The sequence below is a fragment of the Macaca thibetana genome, chromosome 12 (assembly GCF_024542745.1).
Source record: "Macaca thibetana thibetana isolate TM-01 chromosome 12, ASM2454274v1, whole genome shotgun sequence".
Classification (NCBI taxonomy): domain Eukaryota; kingdom Metazoa; phylum Chordata; class Mammalia; order Primates; family Cercopithecidae; genus Macaca; species Macaca thibetana.
The window spans coordinates 6283492-6306624 of NC_065589.1; the positions used below are offsets into that span (position 1 = coordinate 6283492).

The 23133-nt window shown below is 49.4% G+C and overlaps 1 protein-coding gene across 3 annotated transcripts in view; it reads left to right on the forward strand.

Annotated features, from left to right (window-relative positions):
• IQCA1 (IQ motif containing with AAA domain 1) overlaps positions 1–23133 on the forward strand; it is a 166811-nt gene that overhangs the window by 137695 nt on the left and 5983 nt on the right. For all 3 annotated transcript variants that reach the window (XM_050751654.1, XM_050751655.1, XM_050751656.1), the window contains 3 exons: positions 8372–8458; positions 14658–14835; positions 21684–21922. In XM_050751654.1, coding sequence (XP_050607611.1) covers positions 8372–8458; positions 14658–14835; positions 21684–21922 — 504 coding nt within the window. The remainder of the gene's footprint in view (positions 1–8371; positions 8459–14657; positions 14836–21683; positions 21923–23133) is intronic.

Genomic DNA, 23133 nt, shown 5'->3' on the forward strand with positions numbered 1-23133 from the left:
ACCTCATTACCATCCTCTGCACATCTAGCATCGAGCCCCCTCCCGCAACCCACAACCCACTGTTATCGAGTCTGGCCAGTCCTGCCCTCCCCATCCCGCCCTGCCTATCCCCCGCTGCATACTCTCATCTTCTCCCTGCAGCAGCCCCGCAGCACCTCCCTGCCTGGGCCTTGTCCTCACTGTGCCACCGCCCACACCTGCCTGCTCCCCGAGGCCGGCACAGCTCCCACCACATCCTCCTCTACACACTCCCCAGAGGGATTCTTCTGTAACATAAAAAGGATCAAAGTTCTTGATTTAAGTCTTTTCCATGCCTTCCACAGCCTCTAGGATACAAGCAACCTCTGTAGCGTGGCCACGCACTTTTCTGACCCCTTCCAGAAGTGCCAGGCACTCCCCGTGTGCCCCAAGTGAGGACACCTCACCCTGTGCCCTGACTCCTGGCCCGAGCAGGGCGCTTCCCCCCACTTCAGACCATCTGATCTTCTGGAGACCTTGGAAGGCCTGTCTGCTTTAACTGCTATCTGTGGTCTCCATTCCTAGTTCCCCCCACCTGCCCACTTCTCCCCCTTTCTGTCGTTGGTGGCCCTCACTGACATCCTGATTTCCTTGGAACACCCTCAACCTCAGGTCTGCTCTCTCCTACCACAGGTGGGCTCCTGGAGGTCAGGGACCCTGCATTATTACTCTTTGTGACCTTGGCACCTAGCACAGTGCCTGGCACATCAAAGCTCTTCTGTAAACGTCTTATAAAGGAAGAAATGAAAGAACAGCCTTCATTCTACATTCAGGGCCAAACTTAGCAAAACCTTTCTTCCCCATGGCAGTCTTTCACGCATTTGAAAACAGCAAACTTACCTGCCTCCAGTCTTCTCTTCTCCAAGAGAAGCAACCTCTGTCCCTTTCATCCCTCCTGGACAAAGCAGCTTCCACGTGACACTGCCTCAGTTTCCATGCCTGTCTTCTCTGTGGTCAGACCTGAACATGGTCACCAGGGGTCCCGCGACCAGCAGCCCCCCTCAGCTTCCCCAGGGGAAGGTCAGGAAAGCCAGAGATCCGAGCTCTGGAAGGCAAGACAGTGATGGCTTTAGGATTCTTCCTGCTAGGATGAAAGATGGTAGCGGATGATACAGGTCAAGGGTAGAGAAACACTTTAGAATAGGCATCCCGTCTCCCCTGGCAATGTGGTGGCCATGCAAGGCCTTGTGGGTGCTGGGCAGACCCAGATCCCACTCCCACCTCCAGCACTTACCAGTTGCTGAGCCAGCACGTGACTCACTCCTCACCTGGCTCTGCCTCAGCAGCCTCATCTGTGAAAGGGCAGAGCCGCGGGGTGTGGTTGGCACTCATGGAGCATGTATCCAGCGAGGATGGAAATGGTGTCCTGGACGCCAGAGCACTTGGCAAACAAACGTTAGTTGTATTGTTATCTTCATCCGAGAACACTCTTGGAAAGCGTTTTCTGTTTTGTTTGGTAATAATTGAGCCCTTCCAAACCACATCACTCCAGAGTGCCCCGTACAACCTGTGTGTCCCCAAAGCTGGTGAACTAGGGAAAGGAATTCCTTCACAGGTGTGTGTTAAAAATACAGGAAGCATGGAATTCCCCCATTAGTTCTGAAGGAGCTCCAACTTAAAGGAACAATCACTGACGTCACAGTCAACAGAACGGTGCCACCGTTTTCAAAACAACTGATTTAGAATCAGATGCTGGAAACAAGATTGTGAGTCTCAAATCATTCCAAGTTAGTACGATTCCTGTTTCAAGGCTGCGCAGCTTCGTTTGTTAAGAGCAGAAAGAGAAAAGTTAATGCTGAAATTCTTGGTATTCACATCTGCAATTCCCATCTGGGTTGAGAAAATAGAGGTCCCAATAGGAACTATGGAAAACCCATTGCTTGCCACGTGGACATCGTGCGAAGTAATCCACAGCAGCCACGAGTGCAGTCAGCTAAGACGAGAGACGGTTGTTTTTGTTTGTGTTTTTAACTTTTATTTCAGGGGTATGTGTGCAGGTTTGTTACACAGGTAAACTTGTGTCACAGGGGTTTGTTGTATAGATTATTTCATCACCCAGGCATTAAGCCCAGTACCCAGTAATGATTTTTTCCACTCCTTTTCCTCCTCCAAACCTTCACCCTCAAGGAGGCTCCAGGGCCTGTTGTTCCCTTCTTTGTGTCCATGTGTTCACACTGTTTAGCTCCCACTTATAAGTGAGAATAAGTGGTATTTGGTTTTCTGTTCCTGCATTAGCTTGCTAAGGATAATGGCCTCCAGCTCTATCCATGTTCTTGCAAAAGACGTGGTCTTGTTCTTTTTTTATGGCTGTATAGTATTCCATGGTGCATATGTACCACATTTTCTTTATCCAATCTGAAGAGACAGTTGTTGATGTGAAGATGATTTCTCCATTGATTTCAATTCTAAAACTAAGATTCTTAAGAGGTACTGAAAAAAATAAGGTCTTGTCTTTGTTATTACAAATTATCTTTTCTCTAAGAAGTGTAAACCTTTTTACATACAACGTCTCATGTTCTTATTTACTTTTGGGCTGAAAGTAGGGAAGCTTTTGACTTAAAATAGCTGTAAGGGAACAGTGGCCCCTTGGAACTTGCCCCCTCCTCGCTCTTCAGCTCTGTCCCTTGGCAGCAGTGCCCAGGCCATGTTGGAAGGAAATTGGGGGCTTGCACCAAGGAGCTGGGAGAATGGAAGACTTGGAGTTGAAAGGGATTAGGAAGTGCCATGAATAGACTGTGGGGTTGTTAGGCGCGGGGAATGAGACGAGGGTGGATACCCAGGCCTCTGGCTTGGGTAGGAGCAGAGTCACACAGGGAACCGGCAGGAGACAGGATGGAGGGAGGGAAGGTGGCCTCCTGAGGCTTCCCATTCCATGTGGGAATGGGAACCTCCGGCCTGGAGCTCTGGATGTGCATTTGGGTGTGGTCAGCACGTAGACACCAACTGAAGCTACCAGAGTGGATGAGATTAGCCCTCAAGGTGGTATTGAGAGAGTGCAGAGAAACCAGGGCAGGGTCTTTGGGCACCTGTGCCTAAGCCAGCGCATAATAGACATCTCTGCTTCCGGGTGGGGCTTCCTGACCGTGGCTGCTCTTCAGCATCATCTGGGGAGCTTTAAAAACTGCGGATGCCGCACGACACCCCAGTCACACTAGAATCTCCAGGACTGGGACCTGGAGGTCGTATTTTCCAAAGCTCCCCGGGTGATCCCAGTGAGAAGCACGGAACTGTCAGTGAAAGAAAGAGGCTTTGTACTCGGTCCCTCCTCTCTTACCTGCTGCTGTGAGACTCCGCGCACGGGGATCTCTTTTCTCCAACTTTCAAGCACGTGTTGTTGTCAACACCACCTGGTGCTGTTGCTCCTGACTGGGTGCGCTTCCCGGTTGGAGTGACCCTGTTCGGACAGGACCCATCCCGTTCCTCTTCCTGCCCTTGCTACTCTAGCGGAGGGTATGGTGCCCAGCCGGGATCAGTATAGCTCAGTTCAGTGTACAGCGTCGAGCTCCATTTCCAAAGGCCCTTGAGCACGCCCTGCATTTTCTCCTGGATTTCCCTCCTGCCGCGACTTTCTGCTGCACACTGACCAGAACTCAGAGGCCCCTTGGAATCTACATTTTATGCAAAAGCTTTCTTTGTAGAAGCACAGAATGTTTAAGCTAGAGAATCACGTAATACTTTGCTGTGATCTACCAGAGAGCTGATTTTATTAAGCTTTTTTTTAAAAAATCAAAGATGAAGAGAGAAGAGGAGAGAGTTCCTTTTTCCTGTAGCATTTTGTCTGTTTCATTGATGAAAGCTCGGGGGCAAAGCACCCGGCTTGGTGTTTCTCCTCATCAGCTAGTCTTCTCGGCTAGGCTTTGAAATAGACTTGCTTCTCAAGTCCACTGGCAGGTGCTATAGGTAATAACCTACGCATTGATTTGAGATTTCAGATTTTGATTTTTTTTTATTTTTTTATTTTTTGCCATAAGTTATTAGGGTACAGGTGGTATTTGGTTACACGAGTAAGTTCTTTAGTGGTGATTTGTGAGATTTTGGTGCACCCATCACCTAAGCAGTATACACTGCACCCTATTTGTAGTCTTTTATCCCTCACCCCCCTCCCACTCTTCCCCACAGGTTCCCAAAGTCCATTGTGTCATTCTTAGGCCTTTGCGTCCTAGTGAGAATATATGATGTTTGGTTTTCCATTCCTGAGTTATTTCACTTAGAATAATAATCTCCAGTCTCATCCAGGTCATTGCAAATGCTGTTAATTCATTTCTTTTTATGGCTGAGTAGTATTCCATCGCATATACATACCACAGTTTTTTATCCACTCATTGACTGATGGGCACTTGGGTTGGTTCCACAATTTTGCAATTGTGAATTGTGCTGCATGTGCAAGTATAAACATCCATGTGCAAGTATCATTTTCATATCTTTTCCTCTGGGTAGATACAGTAGTGGGATTGCCGGATCAAATGGTAGTTCTACTTTTACTTCTTTATAGAATCTCCACACTGTTTTCCACAGCGGCTGTACGAGTTTACATTCCCATCAGCAGTGTAAAAATGTTCCCTGATCATGCCAAAAAATAAAATCCTAGTGGCAAGGCCAAAATAAAATGCCCACGAATGCAGGTCACCCCTACATTTAGCAGAAAGAAGGGTAGGAGGTCTGGTGCTCTAGGTTGCAGTCAGCCAAGATCGCACCCCTGCACTCCAGCCGGAGTTTGATATGTTGGCGTGCTTCTGGGGTCTTGCGTCCCTTCTCCCCTGATTCTTCCCTTGGGGTGTGCTGTCCGCATGCACAGTGGCCTGCCAGCACTTAGGAGGGAACATACACAGTGTATTTACTGGTATCTGACGTAGAAGTGATGGCCCATGAAGGAAGAGGGCGAGGCCTCTGGGATTTAAAGATGAGGGTTTGGGTTTTGTTAGCAGCAAAACGTATCCAAGTCATGCGGCACCGAAGTATGTTAGTAGTGGCAAATCCATACAGGCCTGCAGCAACCTCAGTTCTCGCCTCCTCAGAAGAAAGAATTGGACCAAGGAGGCAGAAGGAGAGACCAGGCTCGGCAAGTTTGAGAGCAGGAGTGGAAGTTTATTAGAAAGCTTTAGAGCAGGAAGGAAAGGAAGGAAGGGATACTTGGAAGAGTGCAGGGTGGGTGACTTGAAAGACAGGTGCACTGGCCGGGCGCGGTGGCTCACGCCTGGAATCCCAGCACTTTGGGAGGCCGAGGCGGACGGACCACTTGAGGTCACGAGTTCAAGACCAGCCTGGCCAAAGTGGTGAAACCCCCGTCTCTACTAAAAATACAAAAACTAGCCAGGCCCCTGTAAACCCAGCTACTCGGAAGGCTGAGGCAGGAGAATCGCTTGAGCCCGGGAGGCAGAGGTTGCAGTCAGCCAAGATCGCGCCACTGCACTCCAGCCTGGGTTTTATATGTTGGCGTGCTTCTGGGGTCTTTCGCCCCTTCTCCCCTGATTCTTCCCTTGAGGTGTGCTGTGCGCATGCACAGTGGCCGGGAGGGAGCATGCGCAGTGTGTTTACTGGAGCTATGCACATGCTCACTTGAGACGTTCTTCCCTTACCAGTCGAATGTCCCTGGAAGGTCCTAGACCACTTAAACTCCACCATTTTGCCTCTTAATGCGCATGCTTGAACCCACTGGCCCAACCCCTGAGATCTTATTGGGAAGCTGCTGATCGCCAGCTTCCGGTGTTTCTGTTTATCGGGAGACTGCCTTTCGCTAGTGCAGGCTGTGACCAATGATTATTATAGAGACAGTAAACAACCTCCTACCCGTCATGGGATGGTCACCTGACATTGCTGGTGTGTGTATGTATTGGAAGGAGCCCTCTCCTGCCCTGCTCATGCCCGACTAGCTCCCCACTGTAACATGACCACCTACTCGTCTCTGGGGCCTCAGTTCTCAGCTCCGAAGCAGAGGTCCTAGGGCTGGCCCCTCACAGTGGTGGTGAGAGTAGATGAGGGAACCCATGGAGGCTGCCTTAGGTGCCAGCACAGAGTCCAGCCCCCAGCCTGGCCTCCAGTCCTGCTGCTGCCACACTGGACCTGTGTGACCAGGGCCGTCACTTAACGTCTGCAAGCCTCGGTTTCCTCGTCTGCAAACAGGGATGATACCAGTGGTTCCTGCTTCGTAGGGTTCAGATGAGATGAGCAGGTTATTCCACATGTGCGAAGGCCTCCAGGGGGAGGCAGCGCCAGGTGTGTGCTGGCTCTGGCCATGTGTGATGCTGGGCACATGGGTGGCTGATGCCTGGCACACGTCTGCCAGCTCACTCACTGCAGTTATCACACCACACCGGCTCAGGGATCAGGATTGAAATTTGGGATTCTGAGTTCCTAAATTCTGTGACTCTGGGTCTGCAAAACAACACCTACCAAATAGTGTTTGTGGCTGGCACTCTTTTCTCTCTGAATGTCCGTGTGTGCTGGGGCCTGGGAATGCAGCCGGCCCAGGCGTTGGGCCAGCGCAAGGATCCAGTTCAATCAGTGCCCACTTCTGCCTTTGAAGGTGCATAATCTGCTTTATAGCCCCGACTTGCCACTTCGTACATAATGACGGGGAGGCAGACACAGTGGAGTGTCCCTAGTGATTTTTCCATCACTCATTGAATGACTGTCTTGGTTTAAAATCATGCCTGCTGCCTTAATGATGTTTTAAGAAATATAAAAATAGGAGTACATAACGCTGTGTTCACCACGGCTTTTATCTGTCACAATTTCGCACAAAGCACAAATTGTTGCAAAAATACCTGAACTTCGCTATCATGGGGGTGCTTTGAAGAGATTGTTAGGTGTACAGCAATTATTCATGGGCCCACGGTAAGTCCCATCCCAGCTCTGTCGTGAGGCCCTGCTTGTCCAGAGGGGCTCGGAGCCGCCTTTCAGGGGGAGCCTGGGCCACAAAGGCACAGCCAAACAGAGATGAACAAATAGCCTCGTGGGGGCCCGAGTGCTGAAACGGGTTTTTCTCATGGTAAGCAAACTTGAATAAACCTGGGAACGGCCAGAGGCGGTAATTAAAACTCATGGCCCAGTTCTCCATTCATTTTCAGCAGAAAACTGGGGGTTTCTTTCAAGCCAAACTGAGAGGATGTTGGGGTCCTAGAGCAGAATGTTTGTCCTCAAGCTTGTCCTGCCTGTCAGAACAGGACTGAGAGAGGAGGGGTTAGGGAGGGAGGGGGACTTCTGCTGCTGTGAAGGAGGGGACGTGGTGGGGCAGGTTTCCAGCTGCAGAACATTCCTGTGCCTGTGCAGCACAGCTGAGGAGCCGGACAGGGAGCGTCTCGCCCTGCTCCTGGGAGAGCAGATGCACACCTGAGAGGGAAGTGCATTTACAACCAGGGCTCTGCACACCCCAGAAGGAAGTGCATTTACAACCAGGGCTCTGCACACCACAGAGGGAAATACATTTACAACCAGGGCTCTGCACACCCCAGAAGGAAGTGCATTTACAACCAGGGCTCTGCACACCACAGAGGGAAATACATTTACAACCAGGGCTCTGCACACCTGAGAGGGAAGTGCATTTACAACCGGCGCTCTGCACACCCCAGAGGGAAGCAGGTTTGCAGCCAGGGCTCTGCACACCCCAGAAGGAAGTGCATTTACAACCAGGGCTCCGCACACCCCAGAGGGAAGTGCATTTACAACCAGGGCTCTGTATACCTGAGAGGGAAGCATGTTTACAACCAGGGCTCTGTACACCTAAGAGTAAAGGGCATTTACAACCAGGGCTCTGCACACCACAGAGGGAAGCACATTTACAAGCAGGGCCCTGCACACCTGAGAGGGAAGCACATTTACAAGCAGGGCTCTGCACACCTGAGAGGGAAGTGCATTTACAAGCAGGGCCCTGCACACCTGAGAGGGAAGTGCATTTACAAGCAGGGCCCTGCACACCTGAGAGGGAAGTGCATTTACAAGCAGGGCTCTGTATACCTGAGAGGGAAGCACATTTACAAGCAGGGCTCTGCACACCTGAGAGGGAAGTGCATTTACAAGCAGGGCTCTGTACACCTGAGAGGGAAGTGCATTTACAAGCAGGGCCCTGCACACCTGAGAGGGAAGTGCATTTACAAGCAGGGCTCTGCACACCCCAGAGGGAAGCACATTTACAAGCAGGGCTCTGCACACCTGAGAGGGAAGTGCATTTACAAGCAGGGCCCTGCACACCTGAGAGGGAAGTGCATTTACAAGCAGGGCTCTGCACACCCCAGAGGGAAGCACATTTACAAGCAGGGCTCTGCACACCCCAGAGGGAAGCACATTTACAACCAGGGCTCTGCACACCTGAGAGGGAAGTGCATTTACAAGCAGGGCCCTGCCTTTTCCTCTGCAGGTGGCTCGACAGCTCCAGCCCTCCGTGGTGTGGATTGAAGACACAGAAAAAACTTTCTACAAAAAAGTTCCCAACGCAGAAAAGACGGTGAGGACTTTCTCATGCCTTACTTTGGCCTTTTCTTTCCTCCAAAGGAGGCCCTTACCAGGGCCTACCTCTACTTTTCGAGAAGGCCTTGCCTTTTCAAGCAAGTAAGGAAACACAGAGGCTCTCTGTAGTGGTCTCTGTCTGTCTGTCCTCTCTGTATTTGAAAGGGTTCTGTGGTCTGACTTTATGAGGCATAGTTTGGAAGGAAAGGAAAGAAAGCGTGGAAGAAAGGGGAGAGGGATTTTCCACCCAAACATACGATTCAGAGGTAACGAACAATTTAGAGAACTCTGCTCAGTTAAAGCAAATGGCACACATAGGAGTTATTATTAGGATTTCCTATTGTTCATCATAATAAATAGCAAAAGACCCAAAATTTATGAACAAAGATCGTCAACAGAACTGCTAAGTGCACAGCATTCGGGGCCTCCAGGGAGTCCTGTTTCAATTGCTTCCTTCCTTCTTTTCTCTCCTTTCAATGGTCCCCCCGACCCGCCACTTCCCCCCACAAATCACCAGCAAATTTCCCACAAGTTAAAAAAAAAATGTGCAGATACACGAGATTGTTATTCCACATCAATTTGCACCAAAGCAAATAGTGGTTAACTGTGAATTTCTGATTAAATTCATAAGGATTTTAATCACTTTTGATCCTTATGTATTATACATCACTTTTCGCAGGTAGAGATGATTTGGATAAAGAGTGGAAGCTCAATCTTTTCTTCCCCAAATGAGCCTTGATTGCCCTGTCATTTCAGAAAGTGTTCAGAGAACTCATTTATTATTTAATCTGGGATTCTAGTAGTTCGCTCCCTCTGCTGGCGAAGTTGCTGCATTGCATAAAAACTTGAAAAGGTCCGCAAGTAGTTATGCAAAATGGATGGCAGGAATGACGGGGCTCTCCACCAGGTCCCACGTCTAAGAGAAATGTAGGGCAGTGTTTTGTCCCAGGTGTCACACACCTGGAGTTATCAGAAACCTGGCTCATTCATGGGCAGGGGCTATTCCCTCTCCCTCCATACATCAGCCTGGGGAATGGAAGACACTGGCCTGGAACTCACGCCAGCCATGCACAGCATTCACACAGCTGGCTGTGTGTCCTTAAACAGGTAACTTAACCTCTCTGAGCCTCCGCTTCCTTTACTATTAAATGAAAGCATTTTAGCCTGCGCGGACTCCGAGTTCATGCAGCCCCCTGCATTCTCCCACAGTGCCCTGGGCTTGCCATCAGTGCTTGCGGCTGTCTGCTCACTGCACGTCTGAGTCTCGGAGAGCAAAGGGAATGGGAATGTTCCTCCTGAGAGAGCCAGAGGAGCACTGGGGAAGGAGTGCTGAGAGGGGGCCTTTGAGAGAAAGCTGGAGGCAGGGAATGAAATATAGGCCCTGTAGACACCCTCGCATAAAGGGAGTGGATGTGAGGGGACGGAGGCCCGCTGAGGAGGGAACGGAAAGCCATGAAGCAGCAGCCGAGCCTGCAGAACCCTGCCCTGAATCAGCCCTTTTGCTGCTGACACAGAGCGAACCTCTCAGCACCGTCCCTGATTCGCGCAAACCCTGCCCATGCCTCGCTTTGTCCCTGTGGGAAATGAAGGCCACCGGAGGCATGGTCTTTGTTGTGGACGAATTGGACGTTTTCTCGGTTCCCTTCCCATTAGAGGAGTCCGTCGTCTGTTGGGGAGGTCAACTGCACTGAGGACCAGGAGTCACATCCTGGGATAAGTCCTAGGGGACTGCAAGCCAAAGGGCACCCCAGCTTCCTGAGCATCTGCAAGGCCGACCAGGGGACCTGAGCCACCCCAGACTCAGAGCTGCAAGAGGCATGAACACCATCCTCCACCCCCCACCCCCAGTATTTCCACCCCTGGCTCCAGTGCTGCAGCAGGAGAGGGGCGGGGGAGGAAACCATTGCTTGTGCATGCCCAGCTCTACACGGAACTCCAGCTCCACTCGGCCTGCACCATGCAGTGATAGCATTGCGGGGCCTGCCCTCGGAGCAGGGCTGCAGAGTTCCTGCTGCCTTCCCGCGTCTCCAGGGCCATGACTGGGCCAGTCCTGCTGTCCTTCCCAGCCTCCCAGCCTCTGAGACTCTGTCTCATCCAAGATCCTCAGCCACCAGGGCCCCAGGTAGCCATGAGCACTGGACGTCCACATTCTGAAGGTGACCAAAAGCCAAGGGCAGCAGAGGCATCCACAGGCAAGAGGAGCCCAGGAGGCACTGTAACTGGCTCCTCATTGCGTCACTCAGCCACCTAGGGAGCCCAGTGTCCTTCCTCCCACCTGCCCTGGCCTCTGTCCCAAAGACTGCCCTGATCCCAAGGGCACAGAGGCACAAAGAAGAACATCCAGGAGGCTGGCACTCCACCAGCTACAGCCGCCATACAGGCAGCAGGGCCGACCTTGCCCTGGGGTTAAGGGATTCCGGGAAATCCCCTTGAAAATCCAGTGACTGAAGGCACCCTCCAGCACCTCTGCCTTTGGGGTGAGGCCCCTCCCACAGTCAGAGGCAGGAAGTTCCCCCGGGGATGAGGCATGGCGAAGACCAGTGACGCCTCCCGAGCATGGAAGCCAAACTTCGCGAGTGCAGGGACACTGCTGCGGACAGGAAAAGGAGGACCCCGGCGGTGGTGGGGGGCGTGGATTGAATACCTCCTCTTTCCCAAGCACAATACATATGTCAGGGAAACTCCCAGCAACCCTGAGAGGAAGGCATTGTTTTCTCTGTGTCACAAAAGAGAACAAAGGCTCCCAGAAGGCACACAGCTGCTCAGGGCTCATGCTGGGATTCAGAAACAAGGTTGCCAGAATGCAGAGGCCAGGACCTTCTCCCGCCCATGCACAGCACGGGCTGGAAGACACCGAGGGCAAACCACCAGCTTCGCCTTCTGCCCATACGGTCAGCCCTCCTGGTGCACCTAAACCACACCGCATCCCTGCAGCCCTCTCAGCCCTGGGGCTGCTCTAAACATCATCCCAAAACCTGCCTTTGGGGCCCTCTTGTCTTAGAACCAAATGGGCCCTACTCTGGAATTCTCTGTCCTCCTGCCCACACTCCTGTTCCCCTCTCACTGTCCTCAGCAACCTTTGAGAGAAGCCCTCACACCTCTAGAATTTCAGCAAAGTGCAAACTCCAAGTAGGCGCCCCCCCAACCCCTGCCACTTTTACAAACACACCCCTGCCCCCGGCAGACACCTGGACCAGGCCCGCTCCCTTTCTCCTCCTCCTAGAAGGAGAGCAGTGTCCCCTCCCATCTGCGCCTCGAGTGCACTCAGTCAGTTGTTTGTGTCTGAGGCGAAGGCGGTAAAGAATGAGGCGCACAGGCTGCTCCTGCATTTTCTGCCCCATTACCCTTTGTTACTTCATCTAGCAAGCGCCTCCCTGACATCACGATAGTGCCTCCACCAAGGAATTGCTGCTTTCTGGGGGCTGGCTGTGGCGGTTGTTTTGTGGAGCTAACTGCAGAATAGCAAATTGAAATTGCTGCGTGGACGCTAGCCACTAATTTGAAATTGCCCAAAGAAATACAGTTGTGAGGGACTGGCAGGCCCCGCGGTAGGGGCGGCGGTTTTGGAGGTGGCCAGGTGACTGTGGGGTGGTTTGCTGGCATGATTGATGAGTGCACAGGTCTCGTGCATAATGGACAGCTCTGCACTGGAACAGGGGTGGTCTGAGTGTAGGGGAACTACCAATTGAACGACACACCCATTTCTGTCCCCTCTTCATGGGACTGCACCTCACCGTCAGCAAGGATGTCACTCTGGACATTGCCCAGGATCAATGTTTGTTAGCCAAATAGGCTGATTCATTTCAAACGTCCCTGCCATTTCAGGACACAAAGGTAGCAGTATCATGTCCTGCCTCAGAAAGGGCAGGGATCACACTGCCATCACCATGGCAACTGGGTTGCTGAGGATGGGCACAGACCATGCAGGTGTGTCTCTAGCCCCATGGATTCTCAGTCTCCAGCCTCACCAGGACCCTCAGATCAGTCCTACTTCCATTGTTCTTTGGGCAGCTCACATGTGCACCCCACATGCCCAGTCACTGCCACCACCTGCTTTGTTCCTTAAAGGCGAGTCTCACCCCTCAACCCACCGCCATCAGCTTGCTGCCCCCACCACTCTAGAGAAATTGTTCTCACAAAGTTCTTAGGGCTGGGCACGGTGGCTCACACTTGTAATCCCAGCACTTTGGGAGACCGAGGCAGGCAGATCACTTAAGGTCAGAAGTTCGAGACTAGCCTGGCCAACAAGGCAAAACCTTGTCTCTACTAAAAATACAAAAAGGAGCCGGGCGTGGGTGGTGCGTACCTGCAATCCCAGCTACTCAGGAGGCACAAGAATCACTTGAACCCGGGAGGTGGTGATTGCAATGAGCAGAGATTGTGCAACTGCACTCCAGCCTGGATGACACAGCGAGACTCTGTCTCAAAAATAAAAGAAATTATTCTCACAAAGTTCTTTGACATGAGAAGTGCAAGACTTTTCTGAAAACTACAACAACATTGTTGAAAAATATAAAGGAAGCGTAAATAAATGGAAAGACATTTGTATTCATTGGTTGAAAGACTTAATCTTGTTAAGATGGTAATAATTCCCAAATTGGCCTACATATTCAATGCAATTCCCATGAAATAGCTGGCTTATTTGCAGAAATTGGTAACTGATCCTAAAATTCATCCAGAAATTCAAGAGATCCAGCCAAAACATTCTTCAAAAGAAAAATTAAGTTGGGGAATTCACATGTCCCAATTTCATTTTCCAACTTACCACAGACCTACAACAATCAAGACAGTATGGTACTGGCCTAAGAAGAGACATAGATCAGTGGATCACAATCAAGAATCCAGTAATAAAGCCTTATATTACAGTTCATTTTGACAAAGGTGCAAAGACAATTCAATGCAGAAAGAATAATCTTTTCAATAAGTGGTGCTGGGACTATTGGATTGCTACCTGCAAAAGAAAGAGTTGGACCCTTACCTCACACCATATACAAAAATCAACCCATAATGTATCAAAGACCTAAAAATAAGGGCTAAAACTAGAACAATCTTAAAAGAAAATATAGGCATAAATTTTGTGACCTTAGATTAGGCAGTGGTTCCTTAGATATGACACCAAAAGCACAGGCCACAAAAGAAAAACTGCACCTCATCAAAATTAAAAACTTTTTTGCTGCAAAGGACATCCTCAAGAAAGTGAAAAGACAACCCACAGAACAGGAGAAAATGTTTGCAAACCATGTAATATTGAGGGTTTTCTATCTATTAATAGAACCTACAAAGAACCCTTACAACTCAATAATTAAAAAGACAAATAACCCAACTTTTAAAGTGGGCCAACAATCTAAATACACATTTTTCCAAATAAGATACACAAATGACCAATAAGCACGTGAAAAGATGCAGGAACATCATTAGCCATCAGCCAAATGGGAGCAAAAATGGCCTCGACTGTGCTTGGGAAGTCTCTGCAGAGGCTCTCACCATTGCCCCTGGTGTGCTCCTCCTTCCGAAGCTTCCTCTTTGCTGTCTGCACTGGGGGCGAGGTTCACTGGCGGCCAGGCTGTTGCCCATGGCAACATGGTCAGATCTGACTCCCACGGGCTGGAAGTCGTCCTCCCTGGGGTGCTGAACAGCCAGCCTGTCCTCGTTCGTTCCTCTCCCTCATTAGTGCTGAGATTATACTAAAATAATTCAGGTTCAAACTATTTCCCAACTGCTTCAGAGAGATAAGTTTCACAATCTTATGTAACCAGGTATTTTTCAGACATGAGATGCAGGAGCTGGGCTCTTCATTGTTTCAGCAATCGGCAAAGGAAGTCTTGTGTCCAGCTTCCAAACAACTCAGGAAAATGGGAGCACCACAGCTCATTACAAGTCCCAGTGAGCTTCCTTCCATTTGTAAATCAGCCACCACTTCCCATTCCTAGGGTCAAGGTGCTTCCTTCCTTCCCACCCTCTAAATCTGGACACCAGAGGTTGAGGAAAGGAAACACTGACAATTAAAATCCACTGGGTCATGCTAGGAAGCACATTCCAAGACCCATCCCAGGATAAACCTTAAGAAATTGTGTTTGTCAGAGCTTTGCAATCACTTTAACAAACGATGCTGCAACACATTCTAAGTAAATTTTCTTTCATTTTTTCATTCTTTTTTTCTGTATGTGGACCCATTTTTTTTCCTCTCTCTCTCCCAGAATGAACCTAAACGCCTGAAAAGACACCTTCCCCAAATCCTGAAACTCCTGAAACCAGATGACCGGATTCTGATTGTGGGGACCACACGGCGTCCCTTCGATGCTGAACTCCAACCTTTCTGCAGAGTTTACCAGAAAATTATTTTGGTGCCTAGACCAGACTATGCTTCCAGATACGGCAAGTACCCCCAGCGCCTTCCCATGCATGGTAGCTGAGGCTGGGCTGTCCGCTGTGTGCTTGCCAGGAGGGTGGCCCTTGGACCCAGTGTGCCCCAGATGAGGGGAGCCTGCACCCGGTGGGGTGAGTGCACCTGCATCCAACACAGAGCACGTGCTGCAGATGTAAACCACTAGGCCACATTCTGTTCTTAGCTTATTTCTCTCTACCCAAGACAAAAGGAAACTGGACGAGGATTATGACTTCTGGCCCTGACAGTGACAAAAGCCTTGTGGGTACTGATTCTTCTTGGGACAGGTAGATAGGATCACTCACCTTGCACCCATGGTGATGGTGTTTTCCTCATAGAGCGTAGTTTCTTTTCACCGGGTTAGGTTTTTTTTTTTCTTCCAGTCTCAAAGTCCAGTTGCATGATGATTTACTTAAAATGAACATTAAAATACAAGGAGAGCTTACTTTTTCAATTCTTTCTCCTTAAATAGATTCAAAATCCACTACTTTTGAAACATGTTTTTTAATGGGAATGACACAAAAAAAGGGCCCCTGGGAGGCAAAGCAGTGGAGCGGGGAGGAGCCTGGGTTGGGGCTCTCCGGACTCCTGGCTCAGAATCCTGGTTCTGCCCCTGCATAGCTGGGTGACCCTGACAAGTCGGTCACCTTCTGAGCCTCCATCTTCTCATCTGTGAAGCAGGAGAACGGTTCACACCACAGGGCTGCTGTGGCACTCACGAGGTGTTAGCAGAGCACCTGGCCTCATGTGGCCCCCAGAGAGAAAGGGTGTTGGCAGCAGTGGTGGTGGAGGTAGAGGAAGAGAAGAGGGTGGCGTGGGCTGGGCACGAGGAGGGAATGGCGAATGGCAAGGGAAGCTGAGGAGAGTACTGGCGGCCGTTCCGTTATCTAGTGCTGTGTGAAAACCTCCCTGAAGGCTCAAACAGCACATTATTCCACTGTGTGCTTCCTTCCAACGGTTGTCTGGGCAGAGCTGGGGCGTTCTCCTTAATGTACCTCATGACGTGAGAGTCACATGAAAGTTGAGGCTCCTTCGTCTGGAGACTGGGCAGTGTGGATACCCAGGATCACTCGCGCATGTGACTGGAGTTGCTGCTGCCATCATGGGCACTGAGCAGGACCTATGTCGACTGGACAGGCTGCACCTGGCCCAGTGCAGCTTCTCACACCCGGCAGCTGGGTCCCACGAGGAGTTATCTCATGAGCACATGTTTCAAGAAGTTGGGGCAGTAGCTGAAAGGATTCTTGTGACCCAGCCTCACAAGCCACAGAGTGACCATCTCCACCCTCTGCTGGTCAAGAGGAAGGCACAGGGCCAGCCTAGATTCCAGGGCGGCCGAGGACACACGGGTGTGAATGCACAGGGGTGGCTCGTGGCGGGGCCACCGTAACACTGCACTGGTGGGGGAGCGGTGAGGACTTGGAGGTGAGATGGCAATGGCGCTGTCAGTGTTAGAGATGGTGGAGGGGGTTGGCCGGAGGTGACAGCATGTGCTAATGGAGACAGAAGTGCTTGCTGGCAGTAGGGGTGGAGGCAGTGTGGGATGATGCTGAGGAGGCAGAGATGGGGTGGCTGTGTTGGTGGCAGTGTGGGCGGCTCTGGGGAGGGTGTTGGGAATGGTGGCAAAGGTCACATTTGACACTGGAGATGAGGACGGTCAGTGGCAGGAGCAGTCGAGGTGCTGGTGGCAGTGGTGGTGGCCGTGGTGGCAGTGGCGGTGGTGGTCAGCATGAATGATAGTAATACAGTGATTAGGTCAGACTTGGTTTCTGTTCTTCCTTCTTCAATCACATGAGCACTGCAAAGCAGAGGGCACGTATGGTCCTCTCTGGCTGTTCATAAGTTGCTGCTCAATTTTCTTTGCTAAAAGAACAACCCCCTACTCTCCACATGCTATAAACGACTAGCTTCTTAGCCACTGTGTTTGCAACATGTGCTTATTTCCATCTTGATAAATTGTGATCCTGGCTTTTTTTTTTTTTTTTTTTTGAGACGGAGTCTTGCTCTGTCGCCCAGACTGAAGTGCCGTGGCGCGATCTCGGCTCACTGCAAGCTCCGCCTCCTGGGTTCACGCCATTCTCCTGCCTCAGCCTCCCAGTTAGCTGGGACTACAGGTGCCCGCCACCACGCCCAGCTAATTTTTTTTGTATTCTTAGTAGAGACGGGGTTTCATCGTGTTAGCCAGGATGGCCTTGATCTGTTGGCCTCGTGACCTGCCCGCCTCAGCCTCCCCAAGTGCTGGGATTACAGGCATAAGCCACTGTGCCTGGCCGATAAATTGTGATCCTGGCTTTCTAAATCAATGTTATACACAAAATACAGGAAGACTTTAGGCCCAGCTATTTCTGCATCCGTCTAGTGCCTTCTTCATCTTTTAGGGCCTCAAAATGCCCCCGCCACGAACCCTTTGCACCCAGCCAGCATCAAAAGAAGCAAGGGAAGACAGGATGGAGGAGTCACAGGAGATCTTAAGGACTAGACCCAGAAGAGGCCAACGTTTCCTCCAGGCAGATCACATTGGCCAGAATGAAAAATATGGATGAAGGGGGTAGGGCTGTCCAGCCAAGAAAGAAGACAGCACGAGACGGGCGGGCACACAGTCTCGCCGCAGCCCACACAGCCGATGCCGGAGATTCCACGCCCCTGACCTTAGCAGGGCTACCCCTCTCTCCTCTCATGCACTCTTCTTTTTTTCTTCCTTTTTTGTATTGTGTCTATATTTTAAGCTATGTTAATGGAATAAAGTGGGGTATTATTAATTCAAAGGGGCTGGAGCATTATTCTGGACTCTGAACAGAATGGTTTTTATTGTTTGACAAAACTATAGGCCCTTTAAAAATGAAGCTATTGATGGATGGCTGGCAATTTTGTTCTTTTGATAAAACACCACGCATCCTTTAGGATTCAAATCACACTACAGATTCCTACCTGAATCTCCTCACAACATCGTGATGGGAGAGGAAGGAGAGAAAGCGTCCTTCCACCTATGGGCAGATGATAAAGCTGCACCAGACACTGCTCTCAGACCCTGGGTTCTGTCCACTGAAGCACATGCTCCTCAATATTTCTGTCTTGGGGAGTGATGTGTTCAGGCCACCATTCTGGCTGACATCATTGCCCCTCGTCCAGCATTTCCTCCAGTGACCTTGAAGTTTTCATAGCCACAGTGGCTGGGACATCTGTCTTAGAGAAAGACTGTTCTTATCTTTGTGGTGATCAAAAGTGGTCTCTTCCAGTCCATAAAGCAAGGGCTGCCAATCCGTAGCATGGACAGCGGCTTGGCCATCTCTCCACCCGCAATGGAGCTCGAAGGTGTGCGACAGTCCCCACGGCCCCACTCCTCAAATTCCTCCAGGCCATGTGGGGACAGACAGTGCTGAGAAGTGAAGGGCGGATCTGTGGAGGAAACGCAGCCCTCAGGTTCACCAAACGTCATTCAATCTCTCCTTTTTTCCCCCAAACCAAGCTGTCTCTGCAAAGAAAATCCACCCCCCAGGCTGATGGATGCCCTGTCTGGTCCCCAGAAATCCCTTCGGGCTTCCTTTTCTCCACATTCCCAGTGCCCTCCTCCTCTTGCCTCTCTCCCTGGGGTCAATTTCGCTAATAACCCAATTCATCACAGGCCCACCCGGACCCAGTGTCTGGTCAGATGGGTCCAGGATTTGTCTTTAGCCTTTTCTGCAATTCCAGGCTTCAGAGGGTCAGAAGCTCACCCACGTCACATTATTCACCTCTCAGGCGTTTGGAAAACCCCAAATAAAAATGAATGTTCAGAGACTGCGTCATCTCGAGCGCTAGCCAAGACAGAATCCACTGGGAATGTCGACAGCAGATGAAGGGGAGCCAAAGGCCAGATGCTTTCATCCAAAGAAGGGAAAGAGAATGTAGATTGGTCTGAAGATGTGAGGAGCCTTTTGCATCCAAGAGACCAAAGCAAAATTCAGCACTCGGCCTGGAGAGCCCCTCCACTGCCCTCAACACTCTGGGGCCCCTAGCCTCAGTCCTCACCAACACAGCCTTCACCACACCCCAAGACTGCAGTGCATCTGTGCTCCCCACTGCACTCCTAGACCAGAGACCCCACAGCCTCTGGGGCTCCCATGCTCACTGCCAGCTCCAGTCTCCACCCAGCCCACCGTGCTGTGCCTCCCGCCACACCTGACACCACCGTGGGCCCCAGAGCAGCTATTTAAGGGCCAAGAACCCATGAGTGGGTGGTTGTGTAAAAGCAATAGAAGCGATTCTTTGAAAGACCAACAGCTCAAGTTCATCAGCTGCAGGAAGGAAGCCAAGCCTGGTTTTGCATCCCCTTCTCTGGGTCTTCAGATGAGCGGGCAGGTGGGCAGGTCCCACCACAGCTGGGACTGCTTCACAGATCTCTCTTGCTGCAACTCCAGTAAAAATGGTGATCTATGGAGAGCAACCAAGGAGTCATGTATTGAGAGGAATCTTGACCGAAACTCTCCGTGAATACCAAGTATCCTACACTTTAAATGGGCAGCAGCGGGTTTACATGTCCCTCTGGCCCTTGTTGGTCTCACTGCAGGTCTCCAAAGCCTTGATGCCTAGTCGTCCACAGCTTGGAGGAACTGACAGGCCCCACGGTACAGTTCACCGTTTCCCAGTACAGTAACTGTACTCCGTTACTAATGCATCTCTACTCATCAAGTGATCACTCCTGCAAAAAGGTTGGATGATTTGGGCAGAAAACTTCCAAGATTGTGACTGTTGTGACCTCACAGAGAAGCCAGGGAGAGAGTTATTGGTTGCCAGGGAGCACGTGGCCCTCACCCTTTCCCACTGATGGTTCCCTTTGGCACCACAGGTAGGAATTTTGCTCCTGCTAGCCCAGAACTGAGTCCGCAAGCGTGCAACCCAGCCTGGGATGTCGACTTCAGCTTTTGGGGCCTTACCTGTGACTCTCCCATAAATCGTGTTCCCTTCTCAGCTTCCAGAGTCACCACTCAGACCCGCTGGTACTTTGTTTAGATGTTATAAATGTGACGAGCAGACACGCCGGATCTCAAGTGAAGATGTGGGCTAGGTGTTGTTGTTGATCATTTTTACCGTGGGTTATGTTTTCTTATCTCTAACTCTGCAACAGTTATATTTGGATAAGGATAGTCTTCACCTGCTGCCATCCATCCCTACACAAACAGGCTTTGAAACACTCTGTAGCTTATTTTGTGTTGTCTTTTGTAGTTGATGTTTTAATGAGGGTTAGGAAACTTCAGTGCAAGATGGAATGAACAATCGTTGTTATTGTAATAACAACAGTAACGTAGCTACAGAAAGTCAAGTCCCCACCACATGCCGGGCTGCTGCACTTCCGAGTGCTTTATAAACACTGTTGGGCTTGTTTTTCACAGCAGCACTGAGAAGTCAATCCTTCTACGCCTGTTTTACAGATAAGACTAGTTTGGGGCTCAAACTCAAAGAAACCCACCAAGGAAGGAGCAGAGTAAATTGGGGATCTGATGATCCTTTAGGCCAGTTTGGGGTCCTTGTGGCCCTCCTTGGTTTCACTGCAGGTCTCCAAACCCTGGATGCCTGAGCCTCCACAACTCAGAGAAACTGGCAGGCCCCGAGGTACAGTTCACCCTTTCCCAGCAGCTCAGCTCACCCACAGGGCCAAGGACCCCCCAAAAGAGGACAGTGGGAGTGAACTGCTGGAATAGCTCACAGCCCAAAAGCCAGATTCTCCAGCATGGTTCATAGTTACATTATAAGCCATTGTATTCCTTTACAGTAAGTAGACCTTTTCCTTTTATCAGCCATTTTTGGATCAACATACTTGTATGATGTAGTCATTTAACAGACTCAGAATTAACCCCTTACCAGGCCTGACAATGCTCAGATCAGGTAGTCATTGACATTTTTTTAAAATGGTTTCAAGTGTTCCTCAAGTAAACTCAAAATGGTTTAGAGATATTTGACCAGATTATCCCAGTGCTGAGACTGACAGATGCTCTTGTAAACACCCTTCACCCTTCTCCACTGTCTGGATATAATTAAATAAGTTACAGCAAGTCTCCTTTACTTGTGTTCCCTTTACAGAATAGAGGTAATTCTCCAAATACAGAATGATTTTAAGGATTGTACAGGAGTTCATTCCATCTCTAAAGTTAAGCACCCAGAATTATTTCATAATTCATTTTCACAGCACCCCTGTGTTCAGATTGAAATATCTCATTTACTCCAGGTCCCACAAACCAGAGAACACCCAGGCCCTCATCTGAAGGACTCTAGTCAACCAGTGCGTGTTTACAGTTGCTGAGGGGGAAAGAATAAGGGTCAAATTGCTCTATTTAATACAATGTGTAATACAGTGTCTTCCACTGAAAGGGAACTGACCCTGGCAGTAGCTGATGAAAATTGGAATCTGCATTCTGATTCCAGATGTAAAAATAATATGAGATATTAACTTTACATCTAAAAAAATAAGTTAAACTCCTTATCCAAATTACTTGGGAAATACAATATTCTGATGAGAAGAGATGCCATTATACACCCTATGAAAATTTCAAATGTTGAAAGATTGTCAACATCTTTACAGGTACCACATTAAAACTATACTGCTGGTGTTTTTCCTTGTTAATTTGCAGGGCACTTGTAGATCTGTAGACCTCAGGGTCATTGATATGTATGGCTTATGGTTGAAAATTCTCTAGAGGAAAGCATTTAGTTACTTGGCTTTGGTTCATTTGAGTTACAAATAAGTTAGAGTAGACTTTTGTGTATTCCTTTCTTGATGAGATGCAACTTTCAACCGAGAGGGAAACTGGCACTGATTCTCAGTGGTAGCCCTTGTTCTCTGTGTCTTTTCTGGATACAACAGTTCTGTGGAAACAAATCATTGAACGCAATGGAGGAGTCCTCACCAGTGCCTTGAATGTCAGCTGCCTGGCGAAGGTCACTGACGGCTTCACCCAAGGACATATAGTCAAAGTGGTTAAAGCTGTGCTCACAGATCAGAGAATCCGGCGGCAAATTCATAAACCTCTCACTGCGGTTGAGTTTATTACCGCAATAACCAGCATGGATCCGGTGTACAAAGAGGAAGAAGAGAGCTTTAAGGTAAATGGAACACCCTCATGACCAAATCTTAGCAGCAAACACTCCTCACACTGCCTCCTCCCTCTGGAGTTCCATGGGTTTCATGAATTAGAACTCTGCCATATACAATGACATTTGGAAACCTAAAATTTTGGATGACAAAATCTTTGGGGTTTTGGCAGTAAAGCATGTGTCTTCCAAATTTCAGGAGAATCATGGTGTGTGGCCTTATATATTAACAGCCAAATTGCAGAATTGAGTAGCAACTTCAAAACCATTGGATTCACATAGGCACATATACTTATTTTGGTTTTTAATTCCTATTTGGTATTATGGAATAAGTTTTGCATAGAGAAATCATTCCCCAAATAGGATAGTTCAAGCCAATGCTGTTTGGGGCCCAAAATTGTCATGGAACACTTTGTTTTTTAGTTTCAGTTCATTTGCAATAGGAAGACACAAGATAACTCATCAAAATTTAGTTTCCAATGTTTGAATACATTCTGACCTATTCGCAGAAATTTCTGGATCTGAAGGAAACTTTGAGAATTATTTCTTCCAACACCCTCTCTTATAGGAGGAGTGCCCAGGCCAGTGGGCACTCCTCAAACTCTGCTTGCTCTCCTTTGAGCCAAAATAAATACAGTGGTGTTGTCTTTCTGAAGGAAGTTTTCCCTGGCCAACTCCAAAGGTAAGAGAAGATTATATGCATGCAATTGAAGGCCACCACAGTATCGGCTGTGCGGTCACCAGAAGGGGCATTGAAATTCTCAACCGAGCCCATCTCTGGGAGCCTGCTTCACATCAGGAAAATCTCCCTCTGCGACACATCACTTCTCCAGCAAATCTAAAACTATGATTCCCTCCTGGTTTGCCCCTAATTCTTCAGTGAAGCATTAGAAAGGTGAAAAATAGTCACAATAATGATTTCAGCAATAATGGTCTAGCACAGGAGTTGGCAATCTTTTTCCATAAAGGTCCAGATAGTAAGTATTTTAGGCTTTGAGAGCCATGCAGTCTCTATCACAGGTATTCAGTTGTGCATCAGAGTACAAAAGCATCCATACACAATACAGAAATGAATGCGTATGGCTGGGTTCCAATAAAACTTTATTTGCAAAAACAGACAACAGGCCAAATTTGGCCCATCGGCCATATTTTGCTGACCCCTGCTCTAGCAAGGCAGAAAAAAAGATTTAACTCTAGCTGAGTGTTTACCAAGCATTTGAATT